The sequence below is a fragment of the Protopterus annectens genome, chromosome 10.part0, assembly GCF_019279795.1.
Source record: "Protopterus annectens isolate FY-2018-M chromosome 10.part0, PAN1.0, whole genome shotgun sequence".
Classification (NCBI taxonomy): domain Eukaryota; kingdom Metazoa; phylum Chordata; order Ceratodontiformes; family Protopteridae; genus Protopterus; species Protopterus annectens.
In genome coordinates, this window is record NC_056744.1 from 1,641,982,984 (window position 1) to 1,641,996,987 (window position 14,004).

The following is a 14,004-nucleotide window of genomic DNA, read 5'->3' on the forward strand; positions in this document are numbered from 1 at the left end:
AGACAATGGAGCAGAGGATGTCGAAGACTTTGCTATTTTCTCCGGTGGCTCCGAGGAGACTGATGGAGCCGGAGATCTCTGATTTAGAAGATTTAGTAGGAGCTGGAAGCACTCTCCAGACCCTCATTGAAGGAGGGTTTCAGAAGTCCCATCAAAATCAATTTATTCTTCCTTTCCTGAAGAACTCGCAGAGTAAAAGCATGACAGAAGCTACAGGACTCCTGGAGATGAATCGCTCCCAAACAATGTACACAGACAGTGTCCATCGGTAATGGACATTTTGTAACTGCACCTAGAGCACTTCTTGAAGCCCAAGGGCTTGTGCTCCTTAGTATCTTTGGACATAGTTAAACACTAATAAAACTCCAAGACAATAAAACACGGACTAAAGGACCAACGGTCAGTCACAAGGCGGGAAAAACTACAACACACAAATACCACAAGATCTACAAGTTAAACGATCCTTATAGACACACAAGGGAGAAAGGACTAATACCTCTAATTTAAACGGTACTTAGACCCGGTAAACTTAAAAGACAAAGAAAGCAAGGGGACAGATTAGGTCCTCTAACTGAAACGGGCCTAGCCCGCTGGAAACAGCTAGTGGGATACCACAGAAAAAACTATCCAAAACAATTTTTTACAAGACAGGAACACACAATAGCTATTAAAATAGCTTTTTGTTCGCAAGAAATTACTCTGATAAGGAAGAAAAAGGGTACATAGCCACAGCCAAGAGCAAGACCACGTCCAAGCTACACGAGCAGCAAACGAGATCTGGGGATAGAGCAGTGCAGCATGGGATACCATCTTAGTCCAGCCAATAGAAAGACTTTGAGCTAAAAAACTTGGCAGAGTCTGAGCAGACATTCGGCTCCGAACCCACGGGTAAGAATGTAGAAGAGAATGGACTACTGACAGAGGCACAGCAAAATGATAGGCATAGTTTTTATTCAGACTAAAGGGGTGGCGAAAGCCACATAACTATGGGCTAGGCTTATAAATGCCCTTGGGCAGATAGCCTAGTATGAACCTATGAACCTATGAACCTATAACATCTAAAGTTCCCATTTTGGAATGGTATATCAAGTGGTGATTAGGATGAGGTTGGTGATAGTATTAAGGGTACATGTAAATTTGCAATATACATTTATAGCTACAAGTATGAATATGGTGTGTAGAGGTAATACATGTACACACATGTATGGATATTTCTGTTAAAAGGCTGGGGGAGGCAAATGACCAAGATTCTTGACAAGCGGTACCCCATAGATTCAGCTGTATTACACAAACTATGGCTTGCTGTTTCTCTTATGTAGCATTATTTAGGGCTGGCTTTTTGTGGGGCATTTAGATTGCTGAAACTGTCCAAACAAGAAGGCCAGTGGACAGTCTTGCCTTTGGCACATGCGCTGGGGGAGGACACTTGGATTTATGTGGCTAAATCCAAAAGAGATGAAGGCAAAGGTAACTGGGTAAGAGTGGCTACCCCAGTTTGGAATGAGAAGCGACTAAAGTGGAGTACAGCAGCTCTAGGGGTATGTTAGATGGCCCACTTTTTTGCCATCAGCGAGGTGAACCTCTCAAGTGTGAGCAGTTTTTAAAGGAGGCAATTAAGTCGAGTGGCTTAGACACAGACAGGCATACACTGCATTCTTTTCGGATAGAATGGGCAGGTGGAAGTCAAATGCTTATAAAAAATATGCAAGGTGTAAACTCTTGCCTTTATTTCTGATCCGATGTGTGAGCTGAAATACAACCTGGATAGTTGGTCACTCTTACTCAGAGGTTCTACCTCCGGGTCCAAGGCAGGCTGAGTTTATCTTTCCAAAGAGGAAAACGAGCTTCATGTAAACCAGTTTGGTTTGGGGCATCAGGAATGTGGTGGCATCATCTTAGTGCAGTAAAAGCAGCATCAAGAAGTGGTAAACCTCCTACAGCCATTGTGTTACACCTATGGGGTAATATCGGTCAACATCCAATAAAAGATCCAATTGGTATGATGGTTGTTTGTCTTTCAGCTTTTCCCGGTAAGGGGTCACCACAGCAGAACTCCGGTCCACTAATGATTGGCAGTAGATTTTTACTAAACGCTGAGGTGCCAGCTCGACGCCCAGCCTTCAAAGGCACACCCATTTACGCACGCATGTCTTTTGAACGCTACCCAACCGCGGGACATGCAGACTCCACACAGAAGGCACTCCCAAGCCCCGACGAGAATCCAATGGGAGAACTTCGCTGTGAGGTAACAACGCTGCCGCCATAACACCGCATTATGAATGCTAGCCACAAGCCATTTGTTAGACAGAAGTGGTACTGAGAAAAAGACAAGAGGGGTCTAGGTCCATTAAAGCTGTGGAAAGAATGAGACAGAATTAATTTGATGGATAAGGTGTGTTAAGGGGACATTAATGGGTTGTACATACGTCACCCTGACATTCAGGTCTGGTGGTCGGAACTAAATTACTACAGCAATCAACTTTCCTCAACTTGTCTAGAGGAAAAAAAAGTTGTCTTTCCATAATGTTCCATCTGTGTTGTAGATCTTTATTTGTTCCTTACCGTTAGGACCTCGGTTCTGAACTCTGAAAACACAGCCATTTCCCAGCTCGTGCAAGCCAAAAACTCCCAGCTAAGAACCTACCCACAATGCCCCTCTCCTAGATACTCCAGATAAGAGTTTGCCCGCCCTAGATAAAAGATGTAGTAATAGGAAAAAAGTAGGAGGCTCTGTCTGAGCAAATACCTTAACCAGTACCTGAAGTCCACCAGGAGTCCAGGAACGTGGGAAGGAAGGCAGGAAGTAAGGAATGAATAAAGATCTACAACACAGATGGAACATTATGGCAAGACATAACTTCTTTATCTGATGTTGTAAATATTTACTCTTTCCTTATTGTTAGGACAGAGACCCCAGCTACTTGAGCCCTGGCTGGCCCTAAGGAAGGATATTCCGTGCTCAGAACAAAGATGTTCGTCCCTTGGAGACCAAATCCAATCTGTAATGGGATATGAAGGTATGAGGTCTTGCCCACATGGCTGCTGCGCGGGATCCGCCACGTAACTCACTCAAGGTCACTCCACAAGTACAAATATGACTGTCACTGTCCATGTTGGTGTGAATGACCACAGTTGTACCTCCCTGGACTATATGAAAAGAGACATGGAGGAGGCAGTTTATGACCCTAGTCCGGAGTACCATCTTGCATCACCCAGAATGATACCACAATACAAGGACAATGATAGACTTCAACAACTGGCTAAGCTTCTGGTGTCATTCTAAGGGGATCCAGTATGTTTGCCTGGGATGACATGATAGACAGACCACGATGCTTTGCCAGAGATGGCCTGCACCTGTTGCCCTTGGGATTCCGGATACTGGCTAAGGCTCTTGCCACCTCTATAGTGCCTTTTGCAGGCAAGGTTCAAATGACAAATTCATCACCGTAACAGGTACAAGCAAGCAAAATCGGAGGGTAATGCTACAAGTCTAAACCTCAAAACGCATTCACTCGAGGCATTCCTTAAAATGGAGATCATCAACATCTGTGCAATGAGACCTGGTTCAAGGCTCCAGAGAGCACCCTTGCATTACCAGGCTATAATTCATATCACACCTTTCAACCACCTAATCTGGACCGAAACACTAAAGGTGGAGGCGTGTCCATATTCATTAAGGATATCCACACCTCCAGGCTGGCTGCTCAGCATAATGTATCCGAGATTATCCAAGCGCAACTAATTCTGGGCAAGACCGCAATCCAAATTGCAATTTGCTACAGATCCCCCCCCCCCCCACCATGCCCCAGGATTCCCACTCATTTCTTGATACACTGGAAAATTAGGGTACAACCCCAACACCCTAATAATGGGCAATTTCAACTACCCCACCATTACAACTTATCCACACCCCCCACTAGGGGCAGCAATATCCTAGACCCAGTCAATACCAACATGGGCGACCGGTGTTCCACACCAGAGGTAAATTCCTTGGTCAGATCCGACCACAAGCTAATCAGCCTAGACATCCACATTCAGCCCCCACCCCCATTAGGGAAACAACCATAAAAAGATTACTCCAAAGCCAACTTCACGCTTAAGACAGAAGTGGCAAACTTCACAACACCCATGCAGACTGACAATAGAGGTACGACTGCTGAATCCTACACAAATGCACTTTATAAGCACTTACGAGTGCATGGATCGTGCTACCCCTAACAGAACCAAGATGCAATCCTCCAAGTCAATCTGGTGGTCCTCTGCCATAAACTCTACAAGAGAAGAAAAATTGTTGCAAGAGTAAAATCCCATGACTGGAAGAACTCCCTGGTCAGCCTCAGTAAGAATGAGATCACTCAAAATCCTCCAAAGCTAGTTATGAAAACAAAATAGTCAGACTCTAAAGACACCCACAAAGCATTCTATAGCCATGTCAAGAATTCTCAATGGCAACTCAGATCTGCTCTAAGTTGCAGCACAATGGCACTAAATATACAGAACCAATTGATCTTGCAAACATCCTGGCAGATAGGTTCACTGCTAACTTCACCCCCTAAAGGGCCCATCTCTATACTGGAAGAATGCAAAGTGCCCATAATCACGGCTGCACCGGTAAAAAGACTCTCCAAAGCCACTACCACAGCATCCATGGGACCTCAACATCCCAGGCTGCATTCTACATGAACTACAGCATGAACTGGCATCCTACCCAAGCACCATGTTCAATCATAGCCTCACCTCAGGCTTTGTGCCCACTGAATGTCACCCCATTAGCCTGGTCTGCAAGGCCATGGAATGCATCATCATGGAACTTATAAACAAAGATAATCTCCAAACTCTGGATCCCACCCAGTTAGGGTTTGTAAAAGGCGGATCATGTCCCCTAAACCTGATGAACTTTGAAAAGTCACCAAAGCCGTAGAAGAGGGTAAAGGTGGTTCACACAGCCAAGGCTTATGACACCATCCCCCACACTGGAATTATAGATAAACTCACTAAACTAGATATAAACCCCTATGTCACAAGATGGGTTGCCAACTGGCTCAGTGACTGAACCCACACTGAAAGTAGCAGACTCCAAATCTGACTTCAGACCAGTGACAAGAGTACCACAGGGTTCAGTTTTGGGTCCTCTCCTGTTTGGCATCTACTTTTCTGAAGTACAGGCTAACACAGAAGGTCCTAACAAAGTTCGCAGATGACTGCAAACTAGGAGCCATAATTGAAACTCCTAACAATGTGGACATCCTACAAAAGGGCCTCAATGAGACAGATGCCTGGTGTCAAAGCCATGTCCTCAAGCTCAAAGCCAATGTGCACGGTCATCCCCTTTTGTAAAAACTCTACACCCATGAGCTACCACATAGGTGCACCGTAAGTTAACAAGATAAGTGAAGTTATAAACAAGATAAGTTGAGACCTTGGGACACAGGTGGGCAGTAGTCCCTCCTTTGATAATCACATTGCCATAGCAGTCAGGAAATCCTTCAACATGGCACACCTAATCACAAAAAAGGTTTCTCATCCAGGAAAAAAGGTCAGTGCTCCCTTCTACTAAGTCACTCATTAAACCCATTAGAGTACAACTCCCCTTTTAGTATGTACCTCACAAAACAACTGGAAAGGCTGCAAAAATACCTCACAGAGGATTACCAGCCTCAAACAGAGGCCCTACTCAGTCTCGAATAACTTCAGCTTTACTCCGTCACATAACGCCTACTCAGGGGCAATCTCTGCCTAACATACAATGCTGTGTCAAACAGATGTTGGGACATGCTCCACAAAGAAATCCCAATCCCTCAGAGCTACACGCTCTAGGGACCTAAACCTTGTCACCACAATAAACAGAACATGCTGGAGGGATAGACTCCTGCCTCAGAGACTTCCAGACACTCTGGAACAAACTATCTGTATCAAATAAAGCTCCTCATTAGCATTCAAGAAAATCTTGACTGGATGGGAAATGGGAAATTCGCCCCGGGGATCACATCTGTGGCTCTGCTAGACAGGGGCACAGGAAAATAATTTTCTTTAGTGGCAAAAACCAGGGTATGTCTTTGGCTAAGCTTGTATAGGCCCCAGGGCCGATAGCCTAGTACCTACCTATTACAGGGTTGGGGTTCATTTATCTGAAGAGGGTTCACAGGGCTTTTTTTATAAGGAATTACAAGCAGGTTTAGCTCTGAAGGGCATCCACCTAGAACAGGATGAGATGTGCTGGTGGAAGGGAGGAATACTTCTCCCTTCTAAGTGGGGGAAGAGGTCAGACTCTTTAGCTGGACCTTCCACAGTTCAGACAGCTTGCCAGGAGACTTAGCCTGGCAATGGCTCCTTGGCAGATTGTAAGGCGGCCCAGAGGAATTGTGAAAAGTTATGATGTGGGTATGATGAATCAGAAGGGTCTGGTATCGACAGTGCTGTCTGTTGTCCTGTAGGTTTAGGGGAATGCTATGAAGGAAATAAATGGGCCGCCCTGATATTTCTGCCGTGCGCAAATCTCATAATAATTGGCTTCTATTAGAGAAAAGGTTGACCGAAATTGGCAAACACGTGGCTGTGGCCATTTAATCCATCTGAGGTCTGCTTTTACTGAATATGTGCCTTATGGTAAACCTGACTCGTTAAGACACACAACCTTGATACATACGTTGACAATGATGCAATAGAATGACATGCTCTGAACTGATTCTGTATAGAGCTCAATGGCCTGATATGGATTATTAAAGGTATTATGAACAATGTGTTCAATGTTTTATGCAAGTTAACATGTGAAGGTTATTCCGGAAGAATCAGTGGCAAAGTAAAGTTGTCAAGGGTGGTTATTGGATTACTAAACTTTAGTAAAGGCAGGTAGAGCCACAATCTCGAACAAACAGGGTAACTATTAAAACAGCTAACATCTAAGCAACCACTCACTGTCATTATCACTTTGTTCATCCAGCTGATACCTTAAAGATGAGGCTGAGCAGCTATATCTATGCTACCCGGTTGGCTGAATATTTAGAAAAACTTTGACAGTATATAAATATTATGAACAAAGAACTTTCTACCTGCACTACTCAAATATCAATACAACTGTGTAAGCATCAAGAGGAAAGCAGCAGGATGCAATTGCAGAAGCACTTGGAGGCATCATTCAGCTGTAATGAGTCAATAGCCAGTTAGTTTATCAACTTCCTTCAGGACCATTTTGTTCTATGCATTCACTATACTGAACCACATTAAAACTTTAAAATGCCCTACTGCCCAAGATCAAAAGTGCCTACCATCAAACCAATCAATCGCAGCTTTTGCAGAAGGAGGGTCATCAAATGACACTGTAGCTTCTCCTTTTAATTTCCCAGTTTCACGATCTGTATAGAGGTTTATCATGGGAAGGCCAGTCTTTTTGTTGGTCTAAAAAAAACAAAAAGCTCAGTTTTAAAAGTGCAGGTAATAATGTACTTGACAATACAAATATGCCACATTAAAACACAGTGCAATCTTACAAAAAAGGCATCAGAATGGAGGTTGAGGGCTACACACATGGACACATTTGATTAAAACGGAAAGAAATTCTGTTACCACCAATGGAAGAAACCACGGTAAGCAAGTAACAATATTGCCCTCTGTTATGCTCCAATTAATTTTCCTATGGAAATATTTACATGGCAGAACACGTGCCTTTTGTTCAAAGTCTCCCTACTTGTAAAAGCCATCTTGCGATGTGCACTTTTTTTGTTCCCTTTTCTGCTGCGTAAAGCAGAACTATTTTCTCACTAGGTCATGAAACAGCAGAGATAACCTGTTGGTACCAGACATCTACTTACTACAACCTTCTAAGCTACACACTCAAGATATAGGATCCCTGGCTCCCTATCAGTATTAAGTCATGCAGCTACCAAGCTTTGCCAATTCTTTAATGCTCCTGCCAGTCAGAATGGCATCCCTTTTCCCAATCCCTCACTAGTTTAGACTACCAAGTAAACAGAAGTGTCAGATCCAGTTTAGTACCAGACAACTAAACAAATTTTACTGTAGTTATAGGACTAGGCTCTGAATTAGACCACTTCAAACCTACCTGTACATTTATGCTTAAATGAAGTGGACTACAAGACTAGGCAAGAAGTAGGTCTGTACTTGGCACAGAAAATATGGCATATAAAAACATACAGAGGTGTGGTTAATGACCACCATTTTCTTATATGCCTGTAGCTCAAGATACCACCTCAGCAAGTTACCATATACACTTTAAAAACATAATGGGTGGACTGCAGGACAACTGAAACTACCTTACGAAAGTGCTCAAGTTAGTCACATGTTTTATACCCCTGGCGCACTGACGTCAGGGAAGAGGCAACAGCAACCGACGCCAGACCAGGACTTTGGAATTCAGGCTGACTGCGGGTAGCCTGCCAGCAGGATAACCCAACTGTAATGACTGCAACAGTGAAACACGAACATCTATACTCTCGCTGTAATAAAAGGTGAAAACTATTTCAGGAAGTAATGTCGAGTGGGATTCCCTACTTGAGGCCTGAAATTTGCTCCGGCTCTGCATTTTAGTGAAAATCAGCTAACATTCAATGGCAATTTTGTTATACCAAACCATTTCTCACCTTTTTGTGATGTGACTGCAAAAGGCCTCATCAGCCACAGTAAACCCCAAATTAAGCTTTTTTTAGTGGGGCAGTTTTCCCTGGCATTGACCCCACTAAATTGGTTAAAGTCTGAAGGAAGTGCTTTTATTTTAATTTGCTGATTCTGCAGCCTCATTTAGGTTTATTGAAGAATTTAAATGCCAAGTTAGACTTACTAGCAAGTTACATCTCCCTGGTCTGGACAGACACTGGATCATCAAGACCAGTTTTACTGCCCAAGACTCTGGATCATCAGATCTCTGTTTTACCACCCTCTAATAATGGCAACAAACTCAAGCTCGAGCTCCTCTCATTTTGCATAATCCTCTGCTGCTTTCTTCAGAGTTCACACACATACAATTATGAATTACAAATAAAAAGGAAAAAAATCTTATGTCTGCTAGGTCTTGCACTCTAACATAATGCACGCTACTCTGCATTTGAGAACCTTTAAACATGGCAGGAGTAACTCCCTCCTTAGCTTCTCTGCAATCACACCAGTAGGCCTAGATATGCAAGTTGCTATTTTTTGCTTCCATAAGTAATGGGCAAAATCAGGCTCCCTCTTGCTTGTTCAAATACCATACCCACCTGCCCTATCCCCAGACTATGTAACGGCACCTAGAAGAGCACTTCCTGCAATGTCTACAATACAAGAACTGCTCTCCTTGAGTTTTAGGTGCAGAGGACTCTTCCACAGTCCATAAGCCTTGTTCACGTCTGCCTAAAAAATGCCTTCCCACCCCAGCGTTATGTAAGCTTGACAAAAAGATCCTAAAGACACTTCTATAGGTTTATCCATTAGTCTAGGCTTATTTCGATAACCTCTAACATTGACAATAACCTGTATCCCACAGTGCACTAACTAGGCTTAGTGGACCGATCTCACTGACCTGTTGAGGTCACTGCAAAATTCTCCTATCAAGTAGTGTCATGGGGAATCTATGACTTGACACTGCCAGAGAACCTTTACTTCAGTTGCTGATGGATGCTGCTGCTGAAGCAGGAGAGTGACCTTGAAAATTAGAGGCAACTATGTTCCGTGATAGAATCAGCTACCTACAGGTGTCTAGATGGCACCCTATAAAACCGGATCTCCTATAAAACCAGATCTCGTTAAAGCTTAATTTATTTACAGTTATCCCCCCCCCCCCCCCAAGGACATGCAGATTTGAAGTATTGTCACCTTACTAGAACAAGCCTTCTTAGAATGTGCTGCTAGAACCAATTGTCTAAAGTACAGGAATAGGATGATCCCTTAAACGTCCACTATGAGCTATGCATCTGATGACCCAGAGAAGCCAAGCTTCAGGGCCCAAAATTGATGGCCGTTTAAAGCTCAGGGCCAGAACCATAGGCACAGATGAAATCAGGTCAGTGCTGACAGACCTGCCTCACTGTTGACAAAGCTTCCAAAGTAGAGAACAAGCTGAAGATAGTCTATCCAGGAATCAAAAGCCAAATGTTAGCATGAAGAAAATGGCACCATAACCTTCAGGGCTTGCCCATTGTGCAGAAGGCCCAAGCCACTGATGACTTCAACAGTCTAAGGGTTCAGTGTGTGTAAGAGGTGAATTCTACCCATACTGAAGCCCATAGGTGGACAAGTAGCCATTGTAGAAAAGCCTCAAAAGTCTTGTTCAAGAAAAATGACCAAAGAAAATCCTTTAGCACTAGAGCTGTCTTAGGACAGTCGGACGTGGCAGAGATCTGAAAAAGCACCAGCAAGGGTTTATGGGTAGAGAGCAGCTCAAGCTTGTGAAGAGTTGGTTGCTATTACTAGGGAGTGCCAAAGGCACCAGTCCATCTGGTTTAATTTAGGTATTTCATTCTTGGAGAATATTTGCAAATCTCTGTTCATCTTACAATGGCATAAAATTTGCTCACTCTCAAACCCTCAATCAACACTGACCTACAAAATAGCCCAAGCTCTGCCCTGGCAATGCCTCAAACTACAGGCAAGACAAATTTAGAACTTCATAGGTTACAACAGGTCATTTAAAATAACATTTTTGCACTGCAAGTAGCTGCAGGACTGCTGGAGAATGAAGCTGAACATGTCTAAAGTGCGTATCTGTTGCCCATTAGCTTTCTGAAGGCCTACATTAATTATTTTTAGCAGTATCCTAACAAGGCTGAACAGCTCAATTTAAATAAAAGCTACAGTAGATGCAACTTAAAAGCTACAGCAGGCTTACCTTAATTATGCCTATCTGCTTGAAGTAATCCGCCACAGAATCGATAGTTACATTTTCACCAAGTCCCGAAACAAAAATGGTGTTATTATCCGAATTATCCTGATCAACTGTAAAAACAGAATGTTTTTAAAATCTCAGCTTACAATGAGTCAAACTAAATAGACATGCAAGCTTGCTAGTGACAAGATCAAACATTGTCCACTACATAAGATACCCTGACCCATTTAGGAAATAAACACCAAGTTGAAGCCTTCAAAAAAATGTCTGGCTGAAAAGTGCCACATTCTGCTAACTGTTTTCAGATTGTCAAGAACTAGAGGGAGTAGTCAATGCTCTCTTCTACACAAGTAATCATTCCCAAAAGGCTTGCTTCTGTAAGCCAAAATGAAACTTGGTTGCCCTCTGACACAGGAGTTTATTACCACAGCACAAAGACAAAGTGATAGCAAAAGGCCAACTACAATTAGTAAAACAGAACCCTTAAAGACTGAGGCTTTCATGTCAAGTTTAGCCCTGTATACCAGTCTGAAATGCTAACAAGTACTAGGTTCTACAAATAGCCAAAGTTCCACAAAAGATGCTGTACTAGGGCAAAGAAAAAAACTTCCTAGTCTGTCGAAGCATGGCTGAGCAAAATTGTTGGTATTTTTATTCCAACAACCTAACTTACGTGTCTCATGTCGTGGTCCCTGGTCACGTGGCCCTTTAAAAAAAACAAAAGTATGTCAGAAGTGGGAAACATACAACTGTTCTGACAATATTAAAACTTGCCTATGTATATTACTCAATTGTTTTCACACACCATCAATATCAAGTACACAAAGGACTTTTTCCACACGAGGAAATTAGCCATATTGGTTTTACAGAGCAATGACACTAACCAATCTAGTTAAAGAACCAAGTTAAGTGCAGACCACACTACACATGTAGTCCCTAGTGGGGTTTAAATGCACAGAAAGCTACACACCATCTTGCATTGAGTGATATGGACAAGGTACTCAACCCATTTTTGCACCTGTCCTTGTAAACACAGCCAACAGAGCAAAACCTAAGTCCAGGTTCTCAGATCCACCTAGTCAAAGTCTTGTAAATCAGGTTCCTCTAGTGTTGGCCTATTTTCTCTAAAGTGGGGACTGATGTGGCACTACAACAGTCCACAACCTACAGCACATCCACTATTACCAAGACATGCATATCGTGCTCAGGTATGCCATGGCCCCCATTTTCCACAAGCCATCACACCTCTGAGCCTTTCTGCATAGCAGATAAACCTTTTCCGAAATTTGCCAGTGAGAACTTTCAAACCCTTTTCATGTGTCACATTTCATAAGTTATAACAAAGTACATGCCCAATACCACATAACAGTAATGTAACAATTCATGCCAGACCCTTTTCAGTAACCCATGGGAAGCCTCTTTAAAAACCTCAAACCAAGAAAAAGACCTTGAAGCAAACATTGTACATGTCCCTTGTTAGACACTTTGCTTTCCACTTAGTGTACTGTGACACTTAAATAAAACCAGTACCTGTAGTACTTTATATACCCAGTATAAATTCATTTACACCAAGATTTCATTTACGCCTGATATGAATACTTTCTATCACCACTGCCATGCAAGATCGGCATTGTTTTTGCTTGCCAAGTGTGCTAGTAATGCACCTTTACCATGTTTTTATACCAAAATTTTTTTGGACACAGTTATTACCTTTTTACCAAAAGCAACCAACCAATCACATGTCGAATGACATTACCTTTACTATTGTGAAAAACTCTTATTACACCAATGAAGATGCTCCCATAGGTTATAGCTGATAATGGTGGCTTTACCTATCACATGTTGCATATGAAACACCAAGTTTCTGAAAAAGTTTGTCAACTCTGACTTACCACCAAATTTATTGAAGCCACCACGTTCACCACCTCTGAGGAAACAAATTAGAGGAAATATTTGAAGTTTGTCCGTGTTTGAAGATTCCACACTACCAGATCACCGGCAAAATTAATCAACTCTTTCTGCAAGACCTCAGATTGTCAGTTTTACTCTTCACCATATTTATAACCCAATATTTGATATACATATTACCACAGAAACAAAACTTCAGCCAGCATGGCATACAACATGGTGTCAAGCTTCCCCAAACGCCTGCCTTCAGATTTCTTTTCTGGGCTTCATAAGCTATGGAAGTAGATTGCATCTTGGGCTTTAATTTGTCCATTACCAATGAAGGAAACCAACAGTACACATTTGGCCAATTTGACGCACACAATGGAGTTTTTGCACAAATACAAAACTCCTAGAATGTGACTAATCTGAACCCCCTAAGATTCTGCAGTACAACAGATTTTTGTTGCATATAAAAACACAGAACATCTTGATAACCAATTTCAGAATAAAAACTGAGAACTACATAAATACTTACCACAATTTTTACACTAACTTGTTGGACAAAAAAACACCCAACTTCTAATTTTAAGACTGCTTTCAAAAGCCTGCAATACCAAAAATGATGCACGCTTAATGCAATCCTGGCTGGGTTTGGACAAAACTAGAGTTGCTTGCATGGAAACAAGAGGCAAAAACCTTTACTCATTTAAATTCACATTCAGAGAATATGAGTTAATACATTTCCTGTGGCAAGAAAGCCCACGCCGAGTTAATACCTTGTGAACACATTTTAAGCCCTTCCACCACTGCCGGATGAAAGCCATACTATATTTGGTTAGCTTCCACCATGTGTTGAGCCAAGTTGTGAAATTATTCTTAAACCATAACTCCTGCCTACGAAACTAATTTAATACAAGGTACCGATTTTGCAATAAAAAATACATGTTATTACTTATAGGACATTAAAAAATAAATAAAAATATGCATGCACGTTAACTTTTAAGACTTAAAGCAATAAAGGCACCACTTTAATTACAATTTCCATGCTGCGTTGTGTAATGCAAGATCAACTAACCAGCTCACCATTTGCATTAATACCTACCCCATTCCACCACCTCTTCCTCCACGGCCTCCTCGTCCACCTCTGTCAAATCCGCCACCACCTACTCCACCACCACGTCCAAATCCTCCACCGCCACCTCCTCTACCTCTGTTACGATCCTGCTGTCCTCCGTATCCCCCAGAATCTTGGCTGCCATATCCTCCACCCATGGAAGATTGATCCTGGCCATAACCAGCTG

General features: G+C 42.5%; 1 protein-coding gene across 4 annotated transcripts in view; it reads right to left on the minus strand.

Moving 5' to 3' along the window:
- The window catches only part of FUS (FUS RNA binding protein), a 99,512-nt gene that overhangs the window by 60,849 nt on the left and 24,659 nt on the right, over window positions 1–14,004 (minus strand). For 3 of the 4 annotated variants that reach the window (XM_044086360.1, XM_044086359.1, XM_044086362.1), the window contains exons 6-10: window positions 13,806–14,001; window positions 12,706–12,740; window positions 11,487–11,519; window positions 10,817–10,923; window positions 7,266–7,395 (exon numbers count right to left, since the gene is read on the minus strand). In XM_044086360.1, the coding sequence (XP_043942295.1) occupies window positions 7,266–7,395; window positions 10,817–10,923; window positions 11,487–11,519; window positions 12,706–12,740; window positions 13,806–14,001 (501 nt within the window). The remainder of the gene's footprint in view (window positions 1–7,265; window positions 7,396–10,816; window positions 10,924–11,486; window positions 11,520–12,705; window positions 12,741–13,805; window positions 14,002–14,004) is intronic. The other variant, XM_044086361.1, reaches the window with a different exon arrangement.